Raw genomic sequence first — 21,665 nt, 5'->3', positions numbered from 1 at the left:
ACATTTTGTAGCATTTTGAGTGAGACTTGTCTCCATAAAAAGATCCTCCAATAAATTCCTGTCTCTTGTGCACATTTCAGACACTTAGACCCCAATTCATGTGACCATACCAGGGACACAAAGGGAAACTTTTAATCACTCTGAAATAGAGTAATATCCTGCTAATTAACTAGGTTATAGCTGAGTCATGTTAACATGAGCAAGTGTTTCTCAAAAAGTCAGAAATGCTGCAGTTTAAGTGGACAATTCCCTACTGTACAGTCTGTGTACAGGTGCACCAGTTGACAAAGCTTAACTTGAGGTAAAGTTGTGAACCCAAATACTTAATGAATCACACTGAAGTTTACCACTACAAAGTGTACTCTCAATTCAAACATTTCAACCTCAGTTGTTAAGCTTATTGCATTCACTTCAAAATAAAAAAAAATGTCTGAATTAACAAGTTACCGTTACTTTAAACTCCCATTCAGACCAGCTCAAATTTTTAACCCGCTGGCTATCAAGGTCTGTCAATGTCTGAGGATGAGAGAAGATAATGCCTCTGGATGCCAACTTTTAGGTTACTCTGTGGTATTGAGATCAACATCCATCCAAGACTTCTTTCCGTGATACATTTACATGAGCACTTTAACAATATTTTTGTAACTTCTTGGTCCATTTCTTCTCCCACTGCAGTGCCTGTTCATGTTGTTCAACTACCTGAAGGTCGCAATTCAACAGTTGACACACACTCTACCCTACTTTGGCCTTATGGACCTGAAAAAGAAATCTGGTTTCTTCTGATTAACTTCCAATTTAAAGGAACTGTGAAGATTTTCTAAGTGATCTTGAAAAGGCTCCCTTCTAGATATATGCCTGATTGTAATGCATAATTTGAAATAGGATTATCAGCACCAAAGCAAGTTATTTCTGAATGCTTTTTCTCAGCTACCCATACAGGTTGGCCAGGATTGATTCACAACGCTAAAGTTACACAGATGATACTGTTATTAGTTTGTCCATGAAGTGCTGGCATATTTGGCAGAAGGTCTCTGGATCAGTTGAGTCAATATGGTCTGTTACATGAATAAAGGATGTGCATTTTAGATCTTTTAGATTCAGATTGCATCACGGTGACTTAAAAGACAGACGGTTGCTGAAAACCCTGGATACCAACAGAGTTCAACTGATGCCGCAAGAAAATTCTTAAATTGAAAAAAAAAAAAAAAAAAAACATAGTTACAAGACAAATGTCTTGTTAGTTAAAAACAAAAAAAGATGCAAGTGAATGCAATATGCCTTCAAAGTTTGCTGATATTTTCAGAGTTTTTATGGGATTTTATTCACCAAAACATACATTTGAGATGTAGCACAGATAATAAAAATGTAATTAATGGCAAAAAAGACTCCATGAAATTGTTTCATTTTGATTTGATTTTAAATAACTCTGATTTATTATAATGTTTTGCAAGGAAAAAGTCATTTCCAAAAATATAAACAAGGATTTGTTGCATCTAGTTTAAATTAAACCCACACATGACAGGCGTAGCAGCTTAGCTTGTTAGTAAAATTGCTGCATAGTTATTCTGGTAAAAGTCCTGCTTTCCAGAGATAAAGTGAGTCACTTTCAGTCAAACAAAGAACAAAAATAAATAAGTGAATTCTTCCTGATTGATTCAGTCAGCCATGCTTAGACAATGGTTTTGTTTATCTTTTCAGAATGGAGGCTGCAGATACAAGGATCACGTTTTTATACGAGCCTTCTGTGTACAAACTCAGGTCACTTGAGACATGAAGAAAAATGTCACCTTTCTGTCTGAAAACATCCTGTTGATTGGATCTCCTGAAAACACCTTAATGATTGAATCCATGAGAATCATCATGACAGAAAAATCCAGATTTTTAATCAAGTTCCCAGAAGACGACAGTTTTCCTTTGTATAATCCTATGACCCTCTCTTTACCCAACATATCCACCATCTTCACCTCCTGCTTTACGTGCATGTCGTCACTCCGCCCACCTCCACCGCCATCGCTTGTTTACTAAATGCTGAGAGAGAAAGACGAGTTTAGTGGCTACATTTTGATTTCTATTCACTAATCTTCACTAATATGAGTAATTTCTTTGCCAGAAAGCCAACAAAAACCTCTCTCCTGTTTCTCTCTGCCTGTCCCCCTCGATAGGTACGACCCAGAATTCCTTGTGTGGAATCAAAATCAAGCCGAGCAAAGAATGACAAAGTAATCCAACCATTTATTTATACATATATTCATTCTGTCTATCTACCTTTGTCTCATTCACTAAATCTGTCCATCTTTTCTATATGACACCAATATCTGACACAGCTGCTAATGTTACAAGCAGCATGGTATATCCCATTCGTACTGTCACTCATTTTACACTTATAAATCACAGATCACTTTTATTTAAGTTTTATGTTTTGGATTAATAGGAGACACAATAAGGACTTTGCATCACTTTAAATAATTATGTGAAATGTCATCATCCTTGTCCTAATAACAAAGAATAAAACACAAGTTAATTTAAAATTCCAAAATCAATTTATGATTTTTACAATAAAATTCAGCTTTGATCACCTAATTTGAATCTCCACCAATATGGCTCACCAGATGTATTTATTTTTTGAGTGTAGATATTTCTCATTCTCTCCTTTGGCTGTTCATCTTTTCATCCATACCTACACCCATTTTTCTATTTGTGGTTTTTATTCTGTCTGTCTTCTGTTCGTCCGTCTGTCTTGGTGAAGTCTTCTCATGCTGCCTTGTGGTGTGTGGTCATGTTGCTTGCTGAACCTTCATTCTGGGATCTGATATTTTGCAGTGTCATGATATTCTCATCCCCACCAAAGGGTGTACTCTCCAAAATGTCAAGCATTTTGACTGACAACAGTAATTCTGCTCCCATTCCTCCTGATAGCCAATATATTTACTGCAGATTGAACTGAAAGGTTTATTTCTTCATGTGACTCTTTGAGGCAATTTAAGCTTGGTATTCCCCTCTAAATATACGGGGAGTTGATCTGTGTGTTTTGCAGCCTTGGGGATGTTTTGTTACTTTTCATGTATCTTTGTTGGAGTTCGGATGGATGTTGCATTCATAAGCTCCACCTTCTATCAAAGTAAAAGACAAGAGAGTGGTGGAAAAAAACTTTTTAGATGTGCACAAAATTATGCATAATCTCAAATTTATCATGACATATCTGTTGAACAATCTTTTTTGTGTTTCAAAAGGTATGGCTTCATTAAACAAATACATGTATATGTATTTTTTTTCTATTTTTTACAAGAAAACTAACAAAACTAAACTCTTGTCAGTTCTCAAATATACAGACTTTTATAGACATGAAGCATGGCATAATTTTATTTATATTTTTATTATTATTTTTTTATTACAAATGCAGCCTTTATTTGTAGATCACTGGTACCAAAATGACCCAATAATCCATGCCTTTTCTCGGATTTCATTTATTTGGGCTGTGATTATACTAAAAGAAACTGCACTTGAAAACCTAAGAGTGATTATAAATGCTATATTTTAAAAATGCATGTGGGGTCTGAAAACATTTTCCACCACTTTACATGGGACACCAGTGATTATTTTGACCAGAATCTGAACAAAGTGAAACAAGACTCCTCCTAAAATGGTGTCTGACCCTAACTATGTTCTGCACTACCTTGAATGAAAAGGTTTCAGTTACACTTCATTTGAACTTCCAACAGTAAGAGATGGAATCACAGACAGCATACTTCTCTCCATGGATTGATTTGATATGTGTGATGGTGATTCTGAGCACTTAATTATATATTTTAGCTGTTACATGTTGCTGTAGATCATACAATATTAGTTAAAGGATAAAAAGAGAACAGATAACGACAAGTTGCATGGGAGATGAGCAGTGACTTCAGAAATGTTGTAACGATTCCGTTCAGCAAGCATCACAGGGATTATGTTCTGAATCTTTTCGATGTGTAGTTACATGTGGGAAGAGGTGCATGTAGGGCTATGTGCATGGGTTTCTGTTTTGAAAAACACAACTGCAGTGTAGGCTACACCCAAATTAGTTGCAATGTTTAAACCAGGCCTTAGAGAGCTCTCTGAGCTGATTTTATATTCCAGAGTGAGCCATGTTCCACCTGTTGAAAGTGAGGGAGCCAGGCTTTATGAAATATGCTTTTAATCTGTTGGCTTCACTTTTGTAGAACTGTCACATTGTTCACCTTTTCATGTTGTATAACCAACTGGGATTTCAAGTAACTTAAAGTGATACTTCGGGATGGAACAAGTTGGGTCCTATCACAAGGTTTAGGGCAGAAATTACCCCTACAGCAGTGTTTTTGTGCAGCAGAAGCCCAAAGCGCACGCACCAAACACCCCCTCCTTGCTCGTCTAACGGTGTCCTCTGCACTCAGACGGGGCCAATTTTTACTAGACCAAAAACACAAATAAACGGACTCCCACCGAAAAAATCTGATATCGGTCTGCATTCACGCTTTATTTAGATAATTTTCAGCGCGTTACTATCACACAAAAACACCACTAAATAAGGCGCTACCTCCGCTGCAGAGCCACAGCTGGCTACGAGGCGCTCACCGCTTAGTGTATCAGTCCGTGCGCGGCGTGCCAGATATAAACAAACGCAGGTAGTCTGCCAGGACGAATTATGCAATAACAACGTAAAGACGAGTGATTATGAGAGCGAGGACGACCTGCCGTTCACTTTGAATAAAGCGTGAATGCAGACCGATATCAGATTTTTTCGGTGGGAGTCCGTTTATTTGTGTTTTTGGTCAAGTAAAATATGGCCCTGCCTGAGTGCAGAGGAAAGAGGAGCAGGGAGGGGGTGTTTGGTGTGAGCGCTCTGGGCTTCTGCTGCACAAAAACACTGCTGTAGGGGTAATTTCTGCCCTAAACCTTGTGATAGGACCCAACTTGTTCCATCCCGGAGTATCACTTTAACAGTACCAGCAACCATAGCGCAGATTAACTGCCACAGTCCAATATATTTGTTCTTACATTCTTAAAATTAGCTTTTACTTGCTAGCAGAGACAAAATGATAACTTGTAATACTAAAGGTTCGTAACTCTCGCCAGAAAACTAGCATTGATATCTTAAGTAATGGAACAGGCAGGAGGTGAGAGATTACAAACTAGTGGGGTCAGCTTTAACCTCAGGTTTGAGAAGAATACGATGTTTGCTTACAAAAAGTGACCTGTCAGTGTCCAAGTAGAAGACAAACCTCAACATTGGCTAAATCCATAGATTGTGCATTAAAACAGATGCCACAAGTATGAATGAATTATGATGCCAGAAAGTTTAGGGCTCCCTCTACTGACTGTCTGCAGTGTGGATTTTAAACCCACCCTCCCCCATGTTAGCAAATGAAACTTAGGTCAAAGTATACAGTTAAGATACATGTGTAATATTTGTCTTGTCTCAATGCTCATAAGTGTGGCTGTGCTTGAACAGTTAGTGCCAGCTGACTGATACTCAGTCACACGTGTAGAATGACTTTGTTTTTTCTGTCACTTGTGGTTTCCACCTTTTCTAATTAAGTGCTGCCGTGCAAACTTCGACAGAAAAAATAGACCCAGAGGTGATGATTTTCTGACAAGCGTATGCTCACAGCCTGCTTTCTGAGGACAACACCATAACATCTTGTTTCCTCAGAGGTTCAAGCATCAATGTAACCCCCTGATTGAGATTTAGTCCTTTATGGTGTGAAAAGTAGCTGTTTCCATTTAGTACTGGTGTCGTCTGCAGCAGAAGGGTAAAAAAGTCCCAACTGAAAAGGTGTTAAAACCAAAGCCTCTCCCTGAAGCCACCTTTATCCTGTAACAATCCCGAAACAAATATCTCTTAGCTGATTTTTAAAAACACACACTGGGACAGTCTGGCAACTTAAGGCCTAGTTACTGTGGATACAGCTTCTAATGTACTCCAACGCATTTCCTCCTTCAGGCTGCCGGTGATTTATGAAAGCTTTTCTGCCAACACAAGAAAGATTTGTGCCAGACAGAATATGACCTGATCATAAAAGTGCCTCATTTTATTTCATGCTCATAAGCACAGTGAGAATCTCTGATCCATATTTACTAACAGGGCTTATATGGGCACCGTAGGGTGTGTGTGTGTGTGTGTGTGTGTGTGTGTGTGTGTGTGTGTGTGTGTGTGTGTGTGTGTGTGTGTGTGTGTGTTTCTCAGCTCTGCCTGACTTCTCCTGACCTTTCCTTCATCTCTCTCAGCCTCAGTGGGCCAGTCAGTCAGCCATGCCATTATACCCTGAAAAATACACATACTGTCAGGATATCTCACACACTGTGAGAATATTACACACACACACACACACACACACACACACACACACACACACACACACACACACACACACACACACACACACACACACATACACACACACACACACACACACACACACACATTTTCTCCTTCCATCTTTTTCTTCAGTCTTCTTTCTTTTCTCACTTTGACATGCTCTATGGGGAAAAAGATGCTTCATATCACACACTGTGTAAATGTAAGTTGTGTTGGTTTTATATATGTCCAATGAATCAGCTGTTCAGTTTTTCTAGTGCAGGGAAGACATAGGGCCAGAAGAGTTACCAGTGCTTCAGATAAACAAGTCAATAACAATAACTATAACCAAGAACTGCAGGCTGAACAGGTCAACAGTGTTTGCAGGGATACAAAACTTCAGTGATGCATATTACAACTAACGAGTCAAAAATGGAAATGTAACTCTTGGTCTAGCAATTTTCTAAGATGGCATATAAGAGCCACCAAGAGTTGATGGTCTGGATTAGGTCTGGATTTGGTCTGGATTATGTCCTGATTGGGTTAAGTTTGGAAACTTCTGAACTAGTTTAGGATTTGGTTCGGACTGGGTGGCAAGATCAGGTCCAGATCGTGCTCAATCTGGACGTCTGAAATATGTTCAAATTTGGTCCAGTCTGGGACGTCCAGGTAAGGTCCTGATTGGGTCCGGATTTGGTAAGGAGTGGACATCTGGATAAGGTCCAGATTCAGTTCAGAACAGATGTCCTGATTAAGTTCGGACCAGATTAAGTCTAGATTAGGTCATGTTGGGGTTCAGTGTAGACATCCAGATTAGGTTCAGATTGTGTGTGGACTAGATGTCCAAATTAGGTTTCAGATTGGGTCCTGAGTGGGGATCCTGATTAGGTCCGGGTCAGGTTAGGACTGAACAAATCCAGATTAGGTCCTAATACAGTCTAGACCAGTCTGGACTGGAAGAAAGTCTGGTTGGGTTTGGCTGGAACGTCTGGATTGGGCTCAGACCCGAATGACCGGATTAGATCCGGATTGGGTTGAGACCTATCTTCTGGATAAGGTCTGGGTTTGGTTCGGACCACGTATCTGGATTAGTTCAGGATTGGGTTTTAAACGGGCAGCCTGGAAGACTGGATTAGGTTCAGATTTTGGTTTCAGACAGGATGTCCAAATTGGGTTTGGTCTGGATGTCCAGATTAGGTTAGGATTGGGATCGGTCCAGACGTCCGAATTAAGGCAGGATTAGGTTCAGACCGGATGTCCAGATTGGGTTCGGCCCAGATGTCTGGATCAAGTCCAGATTTGGTTCAGACTTGATGTCCAGATTAGGTTTGGATTGGGTTTAGTCCAAATGTCTGGATTGGGTCCCGGTTGTGTCAGGTCTGTACGCCTGGATTAGGTCAGGATTGGTCTTATGTGGTGGGATGAGAAAGTGAGTGGTTCAGCAGGGGTCTCAGAATGGCTTTACATCTTATTTTGTGCAGGATCAAGTGGAGTTTAGTGAAAATGACTACACAAAAGTCAGGGTTACCTACTTGTCTGTATTCCTGTCTATGTGGCTCATCAAATACACTTCCATAAAGTTACAGCTATCAGTGGCAGTGCTGCACTGATACACACATGCATATAAGAAAATGACACAGCTCCCATAGTTTCAAATCCACCTTCTTCACTGAAGTCATGAGTTACTGGAAATCCTCCAAACCAACACAGCAAAGAGCATCCTCTGCAGCCTGCAGCTCCCTGAAACATTATTCACTCATAGTTTATTTACTCACTCTGATTGTTGGTTTGTTTGTATCTGATACTGGAATGTTTTGGTTGTGGGTGAGAGCATTGGAGTCAGTACACAGACTCTGTCTCTCTCTCTTACATGCCTGAAGAAATAGTGAGGTGAGATAACTCACCTGGCTGCTCGGGAACAATGAGTGGATTGACAGTTCTCAGTACTTTGTCCCAGTCCACTGAGTAACCAAATTACACACTAGGTTCTCCTCCAGGGTTTCAAAATCTCACAGAAGATACACAGACACACACGTGTAAACACATACATGCACACACATATCTGTGTCTTTCTTTTGTGAGCTGAAAACTGACTCATGACTCATGAGGATCGGTGACAGACACACAAGGCTAAAGAAATGTAAGCAGATGAATTTGGTAAGGTTTGCTTTTGAAAGATAAGGGCTTAGAAGCACGTTTAATTTGAACTGGGGCTCTAACACAAGGTAGGGTGGCTGGGTTATCCATGCAAATGTATTGCGTTATTGCTCAGGCACAAACATTCATATTCTGCACCAGTTGGCTATGTATTGTGTTGACAGCAAAAGAGCTACAGGTTTCACACAGCTACCTCTGTGGAAATGAGGTCACAAACACACAGGCACAAGATACAGCAGACCGGCCATGATACAGTAAATTAAACAAACAGAAAAACTATAGGAGACATTTTCATGATGGCTCATGGGGTGGCCTATAAGATTTCAAAGATAAGTCAGTGCAAATGATTCTTTTGGAAATTTAGCAGACAGATTCTGAAAGTTAGAATATGCAACTCATTAAGCAGGTAAAGATTTTTCTTCTTTGAAAAGTACTGTACACATGGAGTGATTGCAGTACAATTACAGATTACAATGATTTGATTCACCTTTCATCCATTTTTCCAGCATCTGGGCTATGTTGGAGCGAAGGCTTGGTGTAAATCACATGATTAATCAAAACCAACTGAACATAGCTCAGTTACAGAAGGTAAAATGTTGTTACTGTTGGATAAGCCACAGTACAAGCTGACATTTACCTGGAGAGGCCCAAAAGCACTCGGTGCATTTCAGCAGAGATGTAAAAAGACTACTTGTCAGCACTCCATGTCCATGTGTGTCTATGTCAGAGTGTGTGTCTGTCCCAGGGTGTGTATGTGTCTATCCCAGAGTGTATGTGTGTGTCTGTCACAGCGAGTGTGTCAGTCACAGTGAGTGTGTCTGTCACAGTGAACAGCAGTAGGAGGTGAGCAGACAGCCTGAACTAACCAACTGATGGCAAACTGTGTCACATGTTGTCTTCCTGGATATAAATAATTACTCCGAATGCTAATATGACACACCAAATATAGCGGGGTGTAATCCCCAGGCGAAGTCTGTGTGGCAAACACTTAATGTCATCCATCATAAGGCAGACATAAGCCTGATGAGTGGGAAGCTTTTTGCTAACACTTCTGCAACATGAAGACCCTTATAGATGAGCTCCCCCTGGTGACTGGCTGCAATATAGATCTTTAACCTGCATCCTTCATATTAAAAGACAGAACATAGAGTAGGAGCCATATTTAATTTTTCTTTATCTTAATTAAACTTGTAATTAATTTTTCTGTGCACCCTCCTTAGGCAGAAGGGCACGCCTTCAAGTCAGAGTGCAGTACACCTGGGGGTGAAAGGCGAACACAGCTGACACTGTCATTGACCACAGGCTTAGTTGTTGTCTTTTTATACCTGGGTTTAAGTCATTAGGGTCCAAAAACAAAGTTTGTTTTAATTTATTTTTGGAACTAAATATCGATTTACTTTTTGATGAAGTCTGCACATTTGATGAACTGTTTCTGTTTTCCTGAAGGAATAAAAACAAAGAAGGTTATAGGACAGACCTGATTTTTAAGTTTTTGCTTCTTTAATAGGTAAAAAAAATGAATATATGTAAAATACATGTTGTCAGTTCTTCTCATAATGATTTATGAGCAAGTGTTCATGTTTGGTTGTCAGCTCTGTTTATAGAGAGTAGAGCAGAGAAGGAAACGCTGAGAGTAAGAAAGGCTTTGACGAGAGCTGAAGTCCCTTCTTTCCAGCAACATGAGTCTGCTTCAGATCAACACAGGCTTCGTATGTTTTGGTCAGACTCTATATAATTTGTGGACGTGGTCTTGTTAGTTTCTGATACAGTTTTGAATTCCACTGTCTCTGGATGCCACAATGCTGAACTCAACCTAGCTTTGTTCAAGTTTGAACAGTGTTGCCACAGTTACTTTAAAAAAAGTAATCTGATTACTAGTTACTGATTACTCCTTTAAAAAGTAACTTAGTTACTTTACTGACTACTTGATTTTAAAAGTAACTTAATCAGATTACAAGTTACTTTGTTAGTTGCTTTCAGCAGCTGCCAGCAACACCTGCAGCTGCATATATTGCAATATTTTATTTATATTATTTTCTTTTAAAATTCTTCTTTTTTTTTGGTCTAGTTTGGTTTTTATCACTTTCATTTTTCTTACAGCTGCAGTCTATTGAGCCTGTATTTGTAGTACAACAGCAAAAATAAATGTTGCTGGAGTGCGGGCTCACATAATCCTCATTACCCTTCTCTAAAAAGTCTGGGCACGCCCCTGCTTACCACCGGGTGCCCTGTTGTAGCCTACGTTATGTTGCTCTGCTCCTCAGCAGATGGATTTGTGCTAAACAGAGGGTTCAGCTCTTGGAATAGAGGGAGTTACAATGAAAGACGGGACTCACCTTTCCCCAGGTAAAAATCAAACAACTTCTCAAGCGTTTATGGCCGCAGTGCGCTGATCTCTCTCTGATTGATTCCTAAATGTTTGAGTCAAATATCTTAAGCAAACTGCCACTGCAGAGTGAACAACGAACCATAATATTATCATCTTTAGCTGACACAAACTCAAAACAGCGACTGTGTTTCCAGCTAGAAAACTAACATCTCTCCTTTCCCTTCTCTGTTTACCTTTGTGTCTCTGGCTGCTATTACTTGTGAGTTGTCCTCATGCTGAAAACGTGATGAACATGCGACTCCCGTCAATCCCCGAGACACAAGAAAAAAGCATTTCGATTTTAATACATGAAAAATGTAAAGAAAAGTAACGCACAGTTAGTTGAATAAGTAACCTAATCTGATTACTGGTTTGGTAATAGTAACGCGTTAGATTACTTGTTACTGAAAAAGGTGGTGAAATCAGAGTAACGCGTTACTTAGTAGTGTGTTAACGCACGGTAATAACCGGCATCACTGAGATTGAATGTGGTAAAGAGGCAGAGCTTTAGCCTCATTGCAGACAGATACAGGCTGCCCATCTTATTAAACTCATAATTTGAATATCTCAAAAATAGTGTGTTATTAAAAAAAATAACACCTACACATTGCGTGCTGATGGAGAAATTATCGAATCAGACCCAAGACGTTTTTAAACCAGGTTGTAAAAATGTTCATTTCTGCTGACTGTATGTGATATCAGGTGTTTCTGCAGCCAGCTAAAAGTAGACTCTCAAAGAAATGCAGTTTTTTTAGCATTCCCGTATGGGCTTCATTTTTATTTATTTAAGTATGTGTGACATCATTTCTCCACCTCTAAAGCCAGACCACTTGTTTTTAACACCTTGGTTTCACAAGTGCAATATGTCAGCTTGGCTTTACTTTCTGCAGCAGGATAGAGATGAACATACAAATAATCTGCACCTCCTGCTGCGAGCCTTTTATGTATTAGGAGAAAACACAAAAAAGTGCCTTAAACTGGAAAATTTTCTCAAACTCACCAGAAGGAGGCGACACTGGTGACACAAGAATTCTGACTGTATAGATTCAGAGAAGAATGACTAAACGTTATACTTAGCACCTCAAGAAAGCCTATTTTGACTGAGTTTCAGGAGTCAATGATCCTACCATACACAAAACCAACAACAGGCTGAAGAAGGTCAAAATACATCATATTTATACATTCATCAATTTAAAAGACCATATATTAGTGAATGTCAAGAAAAGCAAATGCCCTCAGGGTCAATGATGTTGACAGAGGAATTGATCTCTGCTGGTTAACGCAGCCTCAGTTCAACAGCTCCTCTCAATCACTTAAAGCTAATGTAATTGGTTTAGTGCATTATGAATGCAGAATTAAGGCCATATATGAATTGATTATGTTGTGAGAAGCTGGTCATTTCCCCAGTGAATTTGCTGCTGGAGATTAAGGCCACAAATTTCATGAATGGTCAGAAAGAAACAAACTTTTACACTTGTTTTAATTAGATTCACTCCAGGTTCATGAATCCATTCATGCCCACTCTGTATGCTTGCTATTTACTGCATCACTTTTCACTTTCAGCAGGGCTTTCCTCTGCTTAAGAACTGTAGTGTGACATTCAAACATGTTGCATTTTCTCTTTCTGTTTATAAAAAAAAAAAAAAAAAACTCCATCACTTAACGGTGCAAACATTCCCTGAGCGAACACTTTGCCCCAAGTTCACAGATGGCTCCACGGTATTTGCTCAGCCTCCTGTGAAGTTGTCGCACAGTGTTTGGGACTGGGAGCGCCCAATCCTCCTGTGTTCCCTTGGCACTGAAGTGTGCACACGCACACACACACAAACACACACACACACACACACACACACACACACAAACACACACACACACACACACACACACACACACACATAGTGAAGTAGTAATAAAATAAAGAGAGATGCTGCGTGTAAAGTAGAACAGCTCGGGGCTGGAATCAGTGAATGAAAGAGTTGTTATAGTACAGCTTTCTGAAGCTGAACACACACAGGAGAGATGACATAAAGAGTCTTCATTTGATATAAAATCTCTGCGACTGAAGGTAATTTTTTCAGGAGAGTGAATCTGTTGTAGATTTAGATTTATTTTGGGGACTTTTTCCAAACAGCAGAATACAACACAACATGTCGACTTTATTTTCAGGCTGTTTCAGCATTCTGTGTGCAAGTGGAGCAATGAAACGCATGTCGAATATTTATATTTGTTCGCTGTGTGTGTGTGTGTGTGTGTGTGTGTGTGTGTGTGTGTGTGTGTGTGTGTGTGTGTGTGTGTGTGTGTGTGTGTGTGTGTGTGTGTTTGTGCGCGCCTTTGGAGCTTAAAGGCCTGAGGTCCTGGGTTGAGTTTGATCCGCTGTGATGTTTTACTCTCTCTTTAGGGTCACAAGTGTTCCAGGCCCTGGCTCTATCTGTCATTGTGTGTGTGTGTGTGTGTGTGTGTGTGTGTGTGTGTGTGTGTGTGTGTGTGTGTGTGTGTGTGTGTGTGTGTGTGTGTGTGTGTGTGTGTGTGTGTGTGTGTGTGTGTGTGTGTGTGTGTGTGTGTGTGTTTTGTTTCTCACCTCTTAGTGGCTCCTGTCATCTCCAAATGTGTGTGTCTTGAACTGTTTGGTCTTGTTGTGGTGTTCTGAAATGCACTTGTGTAATGTCTCTTTGTGTGTCATATATTTTGTGCCTGCAGGCCAAAAACAGTGAGTCCGTGTCGCTCCATTCACCAAGTGTTTAAAGCCTGTTCACACACACACACAGTACATCATATTTAGTGTTGTGTTTTGTTTTTTCCTTTGAGTACTTTAATAGTTTTCATGCGGGGCCTAAATGTCAGCTAAGATTGAGGTATTGCAGGAGAAAACATGCAGATTGATGATGGATTGAGAAGGATTTTTTTCATATTATGATTATAGGAAAGTGCTTTCAAAAAGTGTGCTGGGTTTTACCTTTGTCCTTTGATTTTAAATAAATAAGTGAATGAATCAAAAGATCAATGTTTGTGAGAAGGTCAGTGAGTCTCATGTTGGTATCCATAGGTTTCCTTTTGTCGTTCTAGTTTTACCTGTCAGTGTTAAATCAGTTTTCATTGTCTATCATTTCCTGACAAGAGGAAGGGATATTTGCCTCTTGGAGCAGACCTTACAGCAGCTCCACTGTTGTCAGTGAAGTTTTTTTTTCTTTGGGATATATAAAAACCTGGTCAAAATTTTCAGACCAGTTGAAAAAATGCACAAATTTTCACTCTGAAGTGTTGGATCTTGGAGAAATGGGAGTGAAACAAAAAAAATTGGGTAAGGATTTTTTTTTCCTTTTTTTGTTTTTGCATCTTGAGCTTGACTTAGGCCCCATTTACATGGAGACTTCCGCAACGATTCTTCCTTTGCGTTTTCAAAAGCCACCCGCGTTTACATGAGGACAGCGTGAAAACGATCCGCGTTCATACGACTCCAGGAGGACAAGTCACTTCTTCTGTTCTTTCTTTTTCCGATGTTTTGTTGTGTGAGACGGTCGGCAATCCAACCATAATGCGCATTACCGCCAACTACTGGCTCAACTGGAAATGTGGCTGAGCGCGGAGCCTTCACCTGAAACTGCGAGTGCGCATGCGGTGGCGTCAGCGTTTCACCCTGAGACGCTCCGCTCTGTGTTTACACGAAGCTGGATGGAGGAGCGGATTCAGATCTTTCCACTCTGGGGAGCGTTTTTAAAAGTTTGCGTTTTCACTGAAAACGCAACGTGGTCTCGTCTAAACGGAAGGCCAAAACGCAACGAAATGTTAGCGGATGTTATCGACCGTTTTCGGCGTCATGTAAACGGGGCCTTAGAACCTTTTGAGGAGACAGTGCTTAATGTAAATTCTTGCTATTTTTAACAGATCTTAGATCAGGTGTGTGCATCTGCAATAAAAACTGTTGCTCTGCTTTAGCTCGCTTTAAAAAATCCTTCTTGTTTAACTTTCCCGGAGCTGTTCTGTTGTCCATCTTGTGCTTCATAAGCACATTCACATTTAAGCAGCTTCTGCCATCAGTGTAAGAAGACTGTAACATGCAATATGAAAGTACAGTGAGTAGTTCAGAGACTACAGCACATGCTCTGAGTACAGTACATTCATTCCATTTAGTCTAAGCCCCCTTTACACGACGATGTTTCATCTAAAAACGCTAAAATGCAGTGAAAAAAGTCTGTGTTTACATGGAAACGCCAAGGGACTGAAAGCACTGTAGTAAGCATGCCAGGCTTGTAGGTGGTGCTATAACGGTCTTGTCGAGAAGCAGCTTTTGAGAGATCCCCACCAAAGTAGAGTTGAGCCGGTCATCTGGTGTATTGGGGAATACTAAGTGCAAAAGTGGAGGAACAGATGCACATTTTGTATGAGGACAGTCAGCAGATTCAGGATTGAGCAGCACAAGCACAACACGGTAGTTCACGACGATCGTAGCAATGGTACTGTTGTCGTGTCGTATGCGCTTGCGCGAAGTGGAGTGTGACATCAGCATTTCCACTGAAAACGCTGGCTTTCTGTTTACACGGCAACAGTGTCTGCAGCATTTCAGAAAAATCTCAGTTTGCGTTGAGCAGTGACAGCTGCGTTTTAGGTCAGCTGAAACGCCATTTCCGTGCAAACACGAGGGTGAAACGCAACAAAACATTTGCGTTTCACCCTAAAACCGTTGTCATATAAATGGCCCCTAAAGTGGACACTCAGTGAAATGCAGTTTTTCACACTTCCAGTAGGTGGTGACGCATTGAGTCTTAAAAAGGTCAGATTGGGGGAAACTGGATAGGGTATGGCCTTCTCTTCAGGGGATCTGTTGGATCAGAAAAAAAAAATCCAAGTTCAAACCAAAGTTTGAATTGCTAACTTTTACTTCTGTCAAAGATATTTGTAAATAATGCTTCCATGTGGTGTTTAATGCCATTAACAGCTAATTAGCTACTGATATGTCGACTCAGATTCGTACTCAGAAAGGTTGATCCACCCCGTTCACCAAACATGGATGCGGTTTCAAAATAACTTCATTACAGAGCACAAAAAGAGTGGGTGTGAGGGCTGAAAAGGAGGCCTCACAGACCAAAGGCCATACCATCTACCAATCTATTAGGCTTCAAGAATTTGGTGCATCAGAAACAGTTTAATATGAGTCATATAGTTTACTGATTCTTCTTGTTTTTAAGTTTCTTACCCATATTGTTTATTTACTGAATGATGAAATATCTTCTCCCTGACATCCAGTGGGTGGAAGAAGATTATAAATATTTATTTCAAACTCCATGAAAAGTCTGCAGACTGCATATTGGTTTGCATATTTCAAGGTTTCCTTTAAAATCAGAACAGCAGCCAAAGTGTTGCACTGCCTTCAAACAAAATGAAGTAAAATTTATCAGAAGTTGAAACAAAAAACACTAAAACAGTGACATGTTCTTGACAATGAAAATAATGATTTTTCATTTCACACACTATTGGACTTCAAATCACAAACATGGTGTTTTATTCAATTTACACTCTGTGCTGTATGTCTAATATGTTGAACACTTATCTGCAGAGTAACAGCAACCAATTGCTGTCACATATCTGCAGACAAATGATTCATTAAAGCTTTCCAATTCACCATATGATGACATCATTTCCTGAAGGTGTCTGATAAGTGAAGCTGGAAGGTTTACAGGTTATTACAGCTGCTTTAAGGCCGCTTTAATCTGCTGGTGTCTGCATGCTGATGTCAGTGAATGTTTAGACACACATACAAGCACACGCACACACACACAAGCATGCCCTTACAACGTTTGATGTTTTATCAGCCAATTAACCGACAAGGTGACCCAAACAAGGTTATGTCATCTCTGATCATATTTATTGAGGATATGTGTGCGTGTGTTTGTGCATAACTACATTACAAATCTGTCTGGGGAGCAGAGGCTTTGAAAGGGAGAGACTCGGAGAATTATTAAAGAGAGTAAGGATTTCAGGTGAGAGGAAAAAAAACACTCTTTGAAAAAATATTCTCTCCTCTTTTTGCAAACCTCGCTTTTTTTTTTTTTCCAGCACTTGGATTGTGCAGGCAGTCGATTATGAAACTTAAAGACAAAAGCTTTCTAATCCTGGTACTCCAGCATTTTCCCTTTGACAATGAGGTTTGTATGTGACATTAGTGTGTGTGTCCCTAGAGTGCAGGGTTTATGCTTTGAAATGCACACCCAGTTGCAGCCAGTGTGTTTTTGTGTCTGTGTCTGTGCAAACTTGGCTTAAATCATTCCTGTTTTTGGCGTTGGTATGTTGCTCATAAGATACATCATCGATGAGCAGTCTTTATATGAGAGCAGGGCAAACAAGGTGTCAAGATGTAGCAAAAACATACAAAAAATGTTATAAGATTAAAATTAAAATGTGAACAGCTTTCAAAGAGAATCTAGTCCTGTAACTGGAGCAAAACCAAATTGATACCCAGTGATCCATTTTAAGGATATAAATAAAACTTAAAATCAAACTGTGGGAATAGGATCTCATCTCAAACCAAAAGAAAAAGAAATTCCCTCTCTATCTTTTTTTAATGAGCTAGTGTTGCTGCAGGCTACAGATTATCTACACTGATCGCCCGTCCTCCTCTCCTCTCACTCTGTGACTTCATTCTCTCATATCACATCTCTCACATTAATTGTCTTAGAGGGTTTTTTTTCCGCACACATTTCCAGGGTTACCGAGCTCAGTGTCCCTGTGTGTGATCTTATGTGTGTGTTTGAGCGTGTGTGTGTGCTTTAAGCACCGCTTCAGGCTAAAGCACCAGCAGACCCTCCAACATCTTAAAACTAAGGCAGCTCCGGCAGTTAGAAGAAGAAAGGAGGCATCAGAACGGTATTAAGCTCTGACAGTGGATCCAAGATGGCTGCTGTTGTCTGAGACGTGCCTTTGATCACAGAGAGAAAAACTGTTCATGCAAGACAAGGTCTCCTCATGTGGAGCGCCAAGTAAACAATATGTGCCAGCTGATTAAAACCAGGCAACCGATGCAGTCAGCGTCACCTCATAGTTGAGGTAGAGGCGTTTTTGTGGAGGAAAATAATCTCTTTCTTCAACCTGCAAAAATGCAAACAGGAAAACTTTAAACTCAATAAGCATTCATATCCTTCACTGAGTCATCAATGACATTTAAAAAAGAGTGCGACATGAATAAACTCAACAGAATAAGAGCGAAATGATGCTTGAAAATAAGAACAGGCTGGGCGAATAATCCCACTCACAGAACCCACAGATAATGAGTTTAACACAACATAATGTTATTAACGCTAAATAGATAAGCTCAATTTAATGAATCTCAATCAGCTGATGATTATGATTGTTGTAGACAATGAGCTTTGAGACAGAGGGGTTTACTCACAGTTTAGACTAAAAGTGTGGTCTGTAGTTCTCTTGCATTTTAATTATAGTTTTACCTCTGGTAAAGTTTGCACACTGTTTTTTTTAAGGCTAGTCTTCAAGTCACTCGTGTGCTGTCTACAGTCTTACAAATGTATGAGTTTTAGATCCCATAGGTGGCAAAGTTCATCCCACTACTGGTTGTCTTGCCACCACAAATTTATCCTCCCCAACTATTTGATTTTTTTTTAACAGATGAAACTTAAATTTTAGAAATTCTAGTTTATTTGTGACAGAGAGGAATACTTAATGGCTCTTCATTCATTCTCAGAAGGCCAGTTATTCCAAAAATCTGCTGACCCCTTAGTCAGCAGGTAGTTAAAAGTCTTCATTCCGATTACATTTTTGCTTTATTTTGTGTTAAGTTTTTGATTTATGATTCATGTTTTCAGAAAGTTAAAGCTATCTTTTATTGATGTTATTCTTATTTTTTTCTACTATAATAAGATGACGGTCATTCATGTTATCTGTACCAGAGCCATCTTATCAACATCACAGTCCCCCAGGCAAATCAGGCATGCCCACTTTTGTCAACGACTGTGAGGCCCGACTGTGAGAGTCGTTGGGGCAGGTGGGCCCAGGGCAACTGCCCATGTGCTAAGATGACTCTGATCTGTAAAAATTTTATAGGGTGCAAATTCTCTGAGATAGTGGTTCAGATGAGAATGAAAAATGACAACTAAATCCAAACTAATCTTCTGACTAACAGGCCTTCTGATTTTCTGACAAACTAGCCTTTTGGCTAATCGGCTTTTTGACAATAAAGTGGGCTCCGCAAGTCGAATGTATCGTTTAAAGGTTGACGACTGTATCTGTATTGGAGAAGAAGGAAAAAAAATCTGTGGAAGACCCAGGACAGATACACTATGTATACACAACATAGAATCATCCATCCAGTACAAATATCATAATGTTTATAGTAGAAGCTGCATTGTAATACATGAACATTCTCATGACACTATGTATGAATAGAATAGAATAGAATAGAATAGAATAGAATAGAATAGAATAGAATAGAATAGAATAGAATAGAAAAAAAAATCCCCGAGAGGAAATTCAGGACGTATGTATGTATGTATGTATGTATGTATGTATGTATGTATGTATGTATGTATGTATGTATGTATGTATGTATGTATGTATGTATGTATGTGTGTATGTATGTATGTATAGTGGATGGATAGATGGTAAAACTCTGTTAGGGAGAAGTTTTGAAAACCTGGTTTCCTCTGTTTGTTATGTTTTGTTTTGTTTGTTTTTAACATATAAACCAGACTTGAACTCATCTCAAAGATTTGACAAAATGCTGTCACAGGTGAAGATTTATTTATCTATTTGTTAATTTTATTTATTTATTAATTGCTCTCTAAAAAAATAGGGATCCACAGTACAGTTCTAAGTTTTATCTCGCAGACACTTTCATTTAAAGAGACATACAACACAAGCAAGAATCTAGAAAGAAGGGAAACATTAGTGCAACAAAGTGCTACAAGTTATTTGGCTGCAGGTGCTGCCATGAAGTGCAAAAACATTTTTCTTTTCCCCCCATGTAGAATAATGTAGATGAACTAAACCCATCATTCAATGATCAGTGCTAAATATTGACCAAAAGCTGGTACCGAGACCTTCTGACTTATTGTACCCCCAAGGACAAAGGGGAGAAGGGTCAGCTTAAGTGCCTAAGTGTTCCCTGAACAGATGAGTTTTCAGACATCTGTTAAAAGAAGACTCTGACAGACTCTGCAGATCATATAGTTAGGTAATTCATTCCACCATTTGGCCACAACAGAGGAGAGGAGTCGTCTGGCTAGTGATTTGGAGCCACGCTGGGAGTCTTTCACAAGCAAAGCGTAGTGGGCAAGAAAGAGTGTAGACCTGGATGAGGGATCCCAGTTCCCAGGCAGGGGGCTGTTCTTGTCACTGTTTTGTAAACCAGAAGAAGAGCTTTGAATTTGATTCGGGCTGGTTAAGAACTAGACAGGCTGCTGTGTTCTGGATCATCTGCAAAGGTTTAAATGTTCACACAGGGAGGCCTGCTAGAAGAGACTTGCAGTAGTCGATGCGTGAAATCACAAGGCCCTGTACCAGAAGCTGTGTGGCCTGTTGTGTCAGGTAGGGTCTGATCCTCCTGATGTTATAGAGGGCATATCGACACAATCGAGCAATCCAGGCCTCATGAACCTTTAAGGTCATCAATCATGACGCCTAGATTTCTGGCAGAGTTTGTGGCACAAGTTGATTGGAATCAAGCAGGACATTGATCTGTGGTCAAACCCAAAGGGCATCATGGAAAGACAGTATTAACAATTTTAATACGAAATATTCATATATATAAGGACAGATTTTTTTTTTCAGTCATCACAAGTCTTCAAGTTATTTTTATAAATGGCTATTTGTCTTCTGTCTCTGTAATCGTTCTCATCCTTCTTTCTGTCTGTCTTTATGAAACCTCTGGTGAGCTCTTGAAATCAAGGTTTTAGTGGAACATCAAGTTGCCTGCATTTTCACCGCTCTCATTCATCTACACAAAAATACTCAAAAAGGTACACTCATGTGTCTCTGTTCAAATGAAAACATTCTGTATTTCTCTCTGTGTGTGTTTCTCTGTAGGGAGTTTGGCTGGAGGGATCCAGAGCTGCCTGAGGTGATCCAGATGTTGCAGCATCAGTTCCCATCAGTCCAATCCAACGCTGCTGCTTACCTCCAGCACCTCTGCTTTGGAGACAACAAGATCAAATCAGAGGTGCACACACACTCACACACACACACACACAGACACAGACACAGACACAGAGTCAAGCGCATGCTTGATTTATAAACTCAGCTTGAAATGCCCTTAATTCATCCTGTTGCTCATAAACACACTCATGGTAAAACAAGTAGGCTTTATGTCGGCTCTTTTTTAGAGTTTGAGTTGCAAGGGATGTGTGAGGGTACCAGACAGTTTTTTTCTTCCTTATATTTTTAATCATTTTGAAAATGAGTATGGATGTGACCTTACTGTTTTCTGGAGCTGCAGTGGTTTTAGTTATTTCGAGTTTCCTCATTAAACGCTACCTATTTTAGACACCTTCCTTAAACCTTAACACGGCTCTGTAGATGTAATTCATCTTCCTGTCCTTCACAGCTGTCACTGCTCAATGTCCCAAAGAAAATCGTTTCATTTCTCTCTTTTAAAGTTAACTCAGCTCAGCTTGGTTCAACAGTAATAATCCCCATTGAAACGATGGATTGGAGGGCAAACAAAGTTCTTCGAACAGCAAACAGTTTTAAAAACAGAAGGAAAAAACAAGAAGGAATTGCAGTCGTATTAAGAGCAATGTGTTCACAAACATATAATCGTCTTAAAGACTTCCTTTCGCCTTTTTGAAAAATGTGACAACTGTGACATGAAGGCTGCAGTTAAAG

General features: G+C 39.8%; 1 protein-coding gene across 6 annotated transcripts in view; it reads left to right on the top strand.

The window, feature by feature from the left end:
- Positions 1-21,665, top strand: part of ctnnd2b (catenin (cadherin-associated protein), delta 2b) — a 215,625-nt gene that overhangs the window by 155,277 nt on the left and 38,683 nt on the right. For 4 of the 6 annotated variants that reach the window (XM_074688270.1, XM_074688268.1, XM_074688269.1 and 1 more), the window contains 2 exons: positions 2,163-2,219; positions 20,868-21,000. In XM_074688270.1, the coding sequence (XP_074544371.1) occupies positions 2,163-2,219; positions 20,868-21,000 (190 nt within the window). The remainder of the gene's footprint in view (positions 1-2,162; positions 2,220-20,867; positions 21,001-21,665) is intronic. The other 2 variants (XM_074688273.1, XM_074688271.1) reach the window with 1 other exon arrangement.

This window comes from Halichoeres trimaculatus, unplaced genomic scaffold, assembly GCF_033239565.1.
Source record: "Halichoeres trimaculatus isolate MK-OKI-2021-1 unplaced genomic scaffold, fHalTri1.1 fHalTri1_scaffold_15, whole genome shotgun sequence".
Taxonomy (NCBI): Eukaryota; Metazoa; Chordata; class Actinopteri; order Labriformes; family Labridae; genus Halichoeres; species Halichoeres trimaculatus.
Note: the sequence above shows the minus strand (reverse complement) of the source record. Positions and strands in the feature narration are given on the sequence as shown.